Source organism: Triticum dicoccoides, chromosome 7A (assembly GCF_002162155.2).
Source record: "Triticum dicoccoides isolate Atlit2015 ecotype Zavitan chromosome 7A, WEW_v2.0, whole genome shotgun sequence".
NCBI classification, from domain to species: Eukaryota; Viridiplantae; Streptophyta; class Magnoliopsida; order Poales; family Poaceae; genus Triticum; species Triticum dicoccoides.
In genome coordinates, this window is record NC_041392.1 from 333,224,922 (window position 1) to 333,234,746 (window position 9,825).

General features: G+C 51.3%; 2 protein-coding genes across 2 annotated transcripts in view; one reads left to right on the plus strand and one right to left on the minus strand.

Annotated features, from left to right (window-relative positions):
* Positions 1–3,838: 3,838 nt before the first annotated feature.
* Positions 3,839–7,280, minus strand: LOC119331105. Its single transcript, XM_037604281.1, has 6 exons — positions 7,076–7,280; positions 6,794–6,900; positions 6,637–6,697; positions 6,328–6,382; positions 5,649–5,767; positions 3,839–5,534 (listed from the first exon to the last, which is right to left on the minus strand). The coding sequence occupies exons 2-6, from the start codon at positions 6,889–6,891 to the stop codon at positions 5,451–5,453; spliced, it is 417 nt and encodes a 138-aa protein (XP_037460178.1). The 5' UTR covers positions 6,892–6,900; positions 7,076–7,280; the 3' UTR covers positions 3,839–5,450.
* An 801-nt stretch (positions 7,281–8,081) lies between these two features.
* LOC119333484 (exocyst complex component SEC8-like) overlaps positions 8,082–9,825 on the plus strand; it is a 68,607-nt gene continuing 66,863 nt past the window's right edge. Inside the window, exons 1-3 of the mRNA XM_037606360.1 lie at positions 8,082–8,347; positions 8,756–8,852; positions 8,938–9,358. Coding sequence (XP_037462257.1) covers positions 8,082–8,347; positions 8,756–8,852; positions 8,938–9,358 — 784 coding nt within the window. The remainder of the gene's footprint in view (positions 8,348–8,755; positions 8,853–8,937; positions 9,359–9,825) is intronic.

Below are 9,825 nucleotides of genomic sequence, written 5' to 3' on the forward strand. Positions count from 1 at the left end.
CGGGAGGCGGCGCGGGGCCCTTGCGCTTGTGGTCGTTCGAGTGGGGGTGTCGGCCGGAATCCCCAGCCGACGTCTTGGGCGCCGGGTTGAGTACCTTTCCGGACGCGTCTACCCGAAGCTCGATCTTCATCAAGGAGTCGGCGGTGGCGTACTTGTCCGCTATGTCTAGAAGCTCATCGAGGGTAGCCGGCTCGTCGCAGAGGAGCTTGTGCTTGAGGAGGGTGCCTTCTCGGCATCCGGCTGTAAAGTACTCGATGGCTTGCACCTCGTGCACCCCCTCGCAAGAATTGCGGAGCTCGGCCCAACGCGTGAGGTAGTCGCGAGTGGACTCGGCGGGGCCTTGTACGCACAAGGAGAGCTGTCTGGGCTTAGGAGCCCGCTTGTAGGTGCTGGTGAAGTTGCGGATGAAGGCTTCTGTGAAGTCCAACCAGCTGTTGATGCTGCGCGGCTTGAGGCTGTTGAGCTAGGTCCACGCCGTGCCTTGCAGCATGAGGGGCACGTACTTCACGGCAACGCGCCGGTTGCCGTTGGCTATGCTGACCGCCGTGGAGTAGTCGATTAGCCAATCTTCCGGCTTCACGGAGCCATTGTACTTGGGCGTGTCACTTGGGAGCGAGAACCCTTTGGGGAAGGGCTCGTCGCGGATGCGGGGGCCGAAACAAGGCGGGCCGACATTGTCTTCTTCTTCCAACGCCAGGGATCGCGCCAGGCGGTCGATCCGATGGTGGGCATCGTTCTCGCCGACTCCTTCGCGGCGACCTAGTCGGCCGCTGAGAGTCGGGTGCGCCACTGGCGGCGGGGTGGGATATCTCTCTCCACGGGGTCGAGGCGAAGGCGGGTTGCCCCGCCATTCCATGGCTCGGGGATGGCCGTCCGCGTCTCGTTCGATGGAGATTCGGGTCCAGCTACGGCTGGCAGCCGACTCTTTCTCGCGCCGCGCGCGGGTGTTGCTCGTAGCCAGCGTCCGGGACGTCGCGCCGTGGTCTCGGCGCGGGGGAGGGCTTCCCGCGCGGGCGTCTGCTTCATGTCGTTGCGCGGCGGCGTCAATCAGTTGCTGGATGCGCCGGGTCATGTGGGGGAGGTCTTCGGCCTCCAAGCCATCCAACTCGTCTACGGCCGCCTGGGCGGCACGCAAGTTCTCGAGCGGAGTGGCATAGACCGGGCGGTCGACTCCCAGCGCGTCGGCGATGACGGCGCCGCGTTGCTTGACAAGGCCGGCCCGGCTTGGTCCGCCTGGGGCCGGCGTGCCGAAGACGGCGCGGTCAGCTTCGCGCTGGTAGGCCTCAGTGAGGCGTCTTACGGAAGCCATCCTCCGGCCCTCTGCGAGGAGGGCGAGGCGGCGTGCCTCCAGTGCTTCGTCGTCGGCATCAGCCGGGAGGGGGGTGAACAAGTCATGGGCCGCCGCGTGCGGGGCGTCGTGGGCGCTCTCGCCGGCCGGGCCGCCGTGGCCGACAACCATCACTTCGGTGGTGGCAGCGTCGCAGCCGTCGGCTCGAGGAAGCGGGTCGTTGTAGATCGTGACGTTGGTGGGGAAGGTATCGAACGAGGCCGTGTCGGAGGCGAGCTCGTCGGAGATGAGGGTTTCGTCGAGGAGATCGGCGAGGCTGCTCGCCGCGCAGATGCCGGTGACGCCTCGCAGCGCGTCGTGGCAAGCGTCGTCGGGCGTGCCGGGCTGGCTACGCTCGCGGGGAAGGAAGAGGGTTCCCGTCCAGAACAGGTCTCCGGACGACGGTGCACCTGGCCCCACGGTGGGCGCCAAATGTCGGGTGGTAGGTGCGACATATGCCAACGGGTGGCTTATCATTGTGGGAGCCAGTAAGACATCGCCGGTGCCTGGAAACGGGATAAGGCGAAGACATGCACGCCGGCGGATCTTACCCAGTTTCGGGGCTCTCCTTGGAGATAACACCCCTACTGCTGCTCTGCGGGGTCTCCGCATGTTCACTAGTCGAACAAGTAGCTACACAATGCTCCTTGAGCTGTTTGGTGGGAGGAGGAAGAAGGGCACGGCTAGCCTGTTTCCTCTCCTTGTGTGGTGTCTAAGACTAGCAGGGGGTCCAACCCTTTGCATGGGTGCCCCGGGGGGTTTATATAGGCCTACCCCCCCGGGGCACAATGGTAATCCGACTGGGCGCGGGCCCAGCCGTCTGTGACTGCGCTCGCCGGCTTCTGCGCCGGCTGCTGGGGCCCGCCGACTGGTGGGTCCCGCCGGCTGCCGGCCCCTTGGTCGACAGGCAGGCCCCACTGTCCGGGGCCTGGTCGGCGGCTGGTTACTGTGGCTCCATCTTGTTGGCGTGGGCTTCGTCGTGGTAAGCGCGGCTACAGTACCGCCGCCTGTCAGGCGATCGCTGTAGCCTCACCGCGTCTTGTCTCCTTAATGGGGTGTCTTCTTCGAAGGAGGCGGCAAGCCGGCTGCGGGGAGCCGGCTCTATCTTGGGCCGACTGGTTGGAGGCGTGGCCGCCTTTGGGCATCTCTCTGCTCAAAGGGGCTCACCATCTGTGGGCCACGCTGGCGGCCCGTCGTGGGTGACACCAAAGTCAACATGGCAACAGTGCTGCGTCGGACGGGTCATGCCTACTCCGTACGGCGCACTGTGCCAGGCGTGCTCCGGGATTCGGGGGTGGCAGGCTTTACTGTAGCCACGCCCCATCGCACTGCCGTTAGGTGGGTGCAAACTTTGAGGGTACGGCCTCGACTGCTTTATGGGAGCCGGCTTCTTGGAGTCGGCCTTCTCATGAGGGCTAAAGTCGGACCGCCTTCCGAAAGCCGGCCTGGGCGGCAGCCAGCAAGGGGAAGGCGGCCCCACGTCTTGGATTCTTGAGAGTCGGGCGGGCTCGTAATTTTTCAGAAGGGCCAGGGGAAGCCGGCTAGGCTACCCATGGCTATTTACTCCGACAAGATCTGACCCCCTTTCGATTTTATTTTGAAATCTGATCCTTTTTCCTACCGCCATGGGGCTCGGTGGTAGGATTACATAGCCTACCACCAAGGCCTGCGGCGATAGGAAACTAATCCACATCAGCAGTGTAAATGATCGCCGTCCCCATTTGTCCAACGCTACCGCCGCTGGTCCTGGTGGTAGCCTGTCTGACCCTACCACCAGGGACCCTGGCGGTAGGGTGTGGACAGTTATACGGCGTGGGCCGCCCGCCCCACCCCTTCTCCCCCACCCAGCCGCCCCCAAGAACAGAGCAGCTCTTCTCGCCCCCTCTCTCATCTCCTCCACTTCCCCCCTCGGATCTTCTTCGTTTCTTCACCGTGTTTGCGGATCGAGATGGCCCCGAAACGAGAAAAGTAAGCTCCTCCGATCCCTCCAACTAGTTTTAGCCAAATAGCTTCCGATTCGTCACATTATTTGATTGAAATCACCCTATTTTGAACTAGATTTAAATCTTTTGTACCCTAGGATTGTTTTTGGCTGAGTCTAGATGTTCTATTGTGTTGCATATGAACTCTAAGCTGGTTGGAATGGTAGTGTGAAGATTAACCCTAATTCATATTTTTTGAAGGATTTTTTTTATATGATGCATGTTGGAGGAATTTGTTTTGATATGATGATGCATGTTGATATGCTACTAGTTGACCCGTTGCGCCAAATGGCGCAGAGGCCCACTAAAGCCATGTTGTCGATGAAAATAGTTTCCTTTTGCAAGGACATGTTCGATATTGATAGTTGAAAGCCCATGTGTTAAATCATGCTATATTGAAAATATATTCATCACGCCGAGAAATCTTAGTTTGAAAAGGAAATCATATTTATATGACATGTATAGACCAGTTAAGGAAGCATTTTGTTGGTTGAAAAATATGGTTATCATGCCAAGAAATCTGTGTTGAAAAAAAAGAACATATTTGTATAAGATGTATAGACCATACAATTCGACAATAAAATTTGGAAATGTTAATCTTCTGAAGTCACGCATAGTGCCTTAGCATAATAAGGAGTATAGTACTGCACATGCTATGTTGCAGAAGAACAAAAATGGTACCCCCTCCAATCCAAAATAAATGCCATGATTTTAGTTCAAACCACCACTTATTTTGGATCTGAGGAAGTAGATAACAATAATTAGGCAACTACAATAACAAAAAGCACCGGGGCATGTCAATATAATTATTAAATTCGATCTCCACCTGTTGAGAAATAAACAATGCAACTGCACACAGATCAAACCATCATTTGTTCCAACATAAAAAAACAATATCAGTTCCACAACAGGGCCTCGGTATATCAAGCCATACTAAAAGCATAAATAGGTAGCACTCTATTCTTATCTCTTCAATAGTGCAAAAAGTATGTATTGCCATAGAGCAACACCTACAGTAGAAACATAAATCAGGCTAAAACAGAAGCAGACCCAATTTGAGAATTCTCGAATGCCCTAATAAGAGTCATATGTAAGTAGCTTGACTGCAATTTCACAAAAACAAAAAAGGGAAGCAAGAATCTTCTGTGGCTACGTTTTCCTGTAGTCGATATGCCCGCAATCACTCAAGCCGACAAGATCATATGTTTGCAATCATTTGAGCCATCAATTAGGCAAAATTCTTAACACAACATAAAAATAGCTCTATAAAAAGGAAGAAACATGACAAAATGCTATGAACAGAATGAGAAAGATATAAAACAAATGTAAACCAGTGACAAAAATGAAGAGAGCTACAAAAGAAAATCAAAATTTCTAAACAGCATTAGCTACTGGCAGAAGAATTTTCATTACTTAAAAGACAACTCTTGCAGCCTACATTACTTATCACAATTAAAATATAAGATTTCTCAACTAGATAATCAGGATTATGCTAATGTTTACTAATCCTAGAAATCATCAATTCAAGTCCTCTGTTTCAGCGAGAACATCAAAATCCCCTTTGATAAGGAACTGCTTGATAAGGACCGGCACAAATGATGGCTTACATTTAAAAAATGGTGCCGAAGCCTACATTGCATGGTAAGGAGGCAATGCCAAAATGCTAAATTCTGGTCAAGGTAAGGAAGCATGCATTATCATATTATAAGATGGAAAACCCCTCTAAGTTCACTGTAAAATAAGGATCAGATTCCTTGACATCTTGAGGTTGTGTACCTCCACCCACTCTGCCCATGGAAAAAAATAAAGGAAGCCCGCATTATCATATTTTATGTCACATGTTACAGTTTGTTGGCCCACCTTTCTGATTATACATCCAGTAAAATGATATAACTATCTTTTATAAGCTACAAAGAGATCAACAATGAGCCTCAAGGTCCCATGAAAACTCAATAGGATATACGCCATAGTAATACTTGACCCTATTTTCATATTCAATGCACACCATCTAATTCTAATAATAATAAAATCTAAATTAAAACGATACATAAAATTTTTGTAGTTAGAGATAGGACCAAGTTGGAGTAGTACAGAGAAAATCAAACTTTATCCTAGCATTACACAGAAGAAACATGAGTCACTTATCGTAAGAACAGAAACATACTGTGAAATAAGGATTCCATCCCTATACCTTGACATCCTGAGGCGATGCACCTCCACCCACTCTGCCCATGGACGAAAAAACAGAGGGCGGGTCAACTATTCAAAGCATAGTGTCCTTGCTGCTGTAATAAACTTTGTAAAGTAGTGGCCTGCTCACAAGCAGTTAACATACTCACAGTGAAAGATATATGTCTTTCTAGGCATGTACTCTGCAACAAGCAATCTCTCATCACCTTGGGAGGAACAGCCAAGCAGATTTGCTGACCTTTTGCCCCAGAGCTGACCAGCTTATTTCCTGAAGCATAATTATTTCCTCAAAAGATGTGGGCAAATCTTACAAAATCACTGGCACTGTATGGATCAAATTGAATTATGCACCGATACGGAACATCTAAAAAAAGGAACAAACGAATTAAACCCATTAGCTGTACATGCTCTTTACAGAGCATACATGAACTACACAGCAAACTAAACATGAATATAAATTGGGGCCATGACTTCACAATCTACAAAAAAAGTAAATAGAAATGGACGACCTATCTTCAATCCAATGTGTAGCAGGATTGAAGCAAGTTATGGACTACAATGGTGTAAAAAAAATATAGAAACTTGGATATAGGGCGACTCTTTGGTGCAAAATCATAGGCGCTAATGAACGATACAAATTTAAACACCATATATTATTACATATTAAAGTTCACATAACCATGGCCCATCAATAGACAATTAGACCGACAAAGAAAGGTAAATGTATGTAGCTAGAGACAGCATAGCAGTATTATGGTACTTAGAGAAAGAGAAGCATGTGTGTAGCGAGAAAGAACGAGCATGTAGGGAAGAAAGAATAAAGCAAACCTTGAACAACAGCACAAAGTTGCAGATGCAGCAACCTAGCAGATCGTTGAACCTGCTAGACAAACGGAGATAGACCTGTTAGAGTACATGCACAACGGTCACACAAGCATAAAAACAGCAGGCTTATAGACAAGCAAACCAACAGCTAATTACCAGAGCTAGAAAGCAGAACCAGGCCAAGAAAGCAGGCTATACAGAGGACTATACCAAGGCGGACCAGCAGACAAAACGAGATGAAAAAAAAGAAAGGTCACCACACACAAATTTCATCGAACATGTTGCATGCAAGCAAACAGAGCGCAGACTAACCTCAACGGCAATGGCAGAAAGATGCGACTGTCGATGCAGGACATAACAGGAAGAAACCAACCTGCACACGTTGGGGACAAGAGGAAGAACACAGAGGTTACCAGGGCGCAGGGAAAAGGAAGGAAGAAGCAAGAATCAAGTAAAGAAGGGCACCAGCCTCAACCGGCAGTGTTCATCCAGCACACGAAGGCTATTGCAACGGACGAGCACACCATCGACGAAGAAGGATGAACAATCCAACCGAGGGGAACGCATAGGCACCTGCTACAGAAAAATGATCAACATAATTAGAATCAACTAAAAATGGCTAAAACAAGCAGAATAGACCATTAACGAAAGGCAAATGATAGGGACGAGACAGAACATTGACGAAGAGAAGAAGGCAGGAGCAAGCTCGCCAAATCCTACAAATTAAAGCGAAAAGACATCGGGAGCTTACTGGATTCAAAGAGGAGAGGAGGAGGCGGCCACTGAACTCGCCGCCAGCTACGGCGCAGCTGCCCCTCTCGACCGTGCGGGCTGCAGCGGAGGAGGCGGTGCGTCGAGCTGACCAGCGGCTGCAGTTGCTCCTGCTGCTCCGGCCAGTGGGCCTTCCTCCATGGCCGACACTGCCTCCTTGCTCCGGCTGTACCGGCCGGCGAGCCTCCCTCTACGGCCAACCCCGTCCTCATTTTCCGCTGCACCAACCCCCGCCATTTTCCCCCGCAGGCGCCGGCCTTCTGCCCAGACCCGACCCATGTGCCACCAACCTAAGCGATGGGTCGACGACGGCGTACTCTCCCATCGGCCATGGATCCATGGTAGCTAGCCGGTGAAGGCGTCGGGCAATGATGGAGAGCGGGGGAATGGCGGCGATGAGCATGAAGACGCAAGGAGAGGGAGATGGCTAGGGTTCGTGGCTTCTTGCTGTGGCGGCTGAGGAGGGATAGAGATCGAGGAGGGAGGGAGGGGTGTCGCGTGCGAGCAAGGGGACTGGGCGAGGGGGTTTCGAGGACACGACCCCGCAAACGTCACGACGCACGACGCGGCCAACTGCTCCCCGTCTCCTCCAACGCTGTACGCGGGCACCGCGTGACGCGACTCGTCAAGTGTGGTTCACCCGAGAAATTGCAACCCAGCCAATGGAGGATTCAATGAGCGGGACCAGGAGTAGCGGCGTCCCACCCGTCATTGTGTTAGCATAATCATGGGTGCACAAGCTGGGTGCACATGCTCCAGCCCACCCCTCAGCAATTGACGTGGGATGCAGCAACTCCCACGATGCATCATGCGGGCCGCGCACGACGAGCCAAAAGCAGTTAACCGAGAAAACTCTAACCTACACCATGAGACATGCAGCCAGGGCAGCCGACGAGTGGGATAAGGGGTAGCACCGGCCCACCCATCAGCAGAAACTGTGTGCAAACAGGGAGCAGCGCACCACCTGCGCTCGCACAGCGCCCACGATGCGGGCTTCGCGCGCACGCAGCGCGGCAGGAGAGGCTGCCCCGCGCACCGAAGAAATCGGCACCCAGCCAATCAAACCAAGCGCGAGCCCCACAAGTCATCGCCCGCTCAGGATCTACCGGCCGGTCAAAATGCAGAGCTCAATTCCCAGCGAAGATCGAATGACCAGGAATGAGAAAAAGACCGCGTTGACCAGGATCGGACGGCCATCGAAGGAAGCGATCGGGGGAGCATTCTGGGAGCGAGTTGCCCAGCCTCATTATTGGTTTAAATGATGCAAGTAATGGATGTAGTTGGAGAAAAAATAGTGAACCCTCAAGATGAACCCTAGTTCATAATTTTTTGTTAATTTTTTATGATATGATGCATATTGGAGGAATTTGTGTTGATATAGGATGCATATGGATGTTATATGATGCAAGTAGTTGATGTTGTTCGAGTAAAAATGGTGAACCCTCAAGATGAACCCTAGTTTATAATTTATTTTGTTAAAAAAATGATGATATGATGGATGTTGGAGGGGAGGAATTTGTTTTGATATATGATGCATGTGGATGTTATATATGAATGTTGTATGAATAAATATATGAATGTTATATGAATGAATCAACCATGTTTCATTTTTTATTTATGCTTATGCTTATAATGCTTATGTTTATGAAATTTTACTTAGGCGGGCACCTCTTGCAGACAACATTGGCAAACGGTACTCCATGCTTGACTATGCGTTCAACAAGGGTCATCGTGCCCGTTTCATAGAGAACAGAGTGGTAAGTACTACAATCGAAATATTGAACCAGGGTTTTTGGATTGATGAAACTAAGTAACTAACTTTTGGCGTCCACTTTTTGACAGATGCTCCCGCCACTGCGCATGAGGGGTCATGCGAATGCCGTGAAAATGGAGTACGACGAGCGCTACGCGTCGTACTTCAGGAGAGCCCGGTTGCTTGGTTTCGTCCTGCAGTTCAAGCGTCAGCAGCCGACGCTCGTCCACGCAGCTCTCACGACTTTGATTGACCGGTGGCGACCCGAGACGCATAGTTTCCATCTCCCATGCGGGGAGATGACAGTGACCCTCGAGGATTGTGGGATGATTATGACCCTACCGATCGAGGGTCATGCACTCACCGGGCGAGTGGAGAGGACCAACTGGCAGCAGAGGGTTACCACCCTCATCGGCGACTGCCCCGACGCTAAGGGTAACCGGACATCCGGTGTATCGCTGCCCTGGCTCCTAAACAACCGGAAGAAATGCCTGGTGAATGATGAGGAGGGTACGGTGGCGCAGTAAGCGAGGGCCTACCTGTGGTACCTTCTCATAGAGGTCGTGTTTCCAGACTGCTCCGGGAACTCTATGTTTTGCAGAACGTAGTAATTCGAAAATTTCCTACGATCACGCAATATCTAACTAGGAGATGCATAGCAACGAGAGGGGAGAGTGTGTCCACATACCCAAGTAGACCGAAAGCGGAAGCGTTTAATAACGCGGTTGATGTAGTCGAACGTCTTCACGATCCAACCGATCTAAGTACCGAACGTACGGCACCTCCTTGTTCAGCACACGTTCAACACGATGATGTCCCTCGAGATCTTAATCCAATTGAGGACGAGGGAGAGTTCCGTCATCACGATGGCGTGGCGACGATGATGATGAAGTTACCGACGCAGGGCTTCACCTAAGCACTACGAAGATATGATCGAGGTGTTGAACTATGGAGGGGGGCACCGCACACGGCTAAGA

Excerpts from the sequence above, each read along its gene's own strand:
- LOC119331105 (XM_037604281.1), bottom strand. The coding sequence starts at position 6,891 with ATGCGTTCCCCTCGGTTGGATTGTTCATCCTTCTTCGTCGATGGTGTG. Across the intron at positions 5,768-6,327 it reads ACTTTGTGCTGTTGTTCAAG|GAAATAAGCTGGTCAGCTCT; the intron begins GTTTGCTTTATT and ends ATTATGCTTCAG. Across the intron at positions 5,535-5,648 it reads AAAGACATATATCTTTCACT|AGTGGGTGGAGGTGCATCGC; the intron begins GTGAGTATGTTA and ends GTCCATGGGCAG.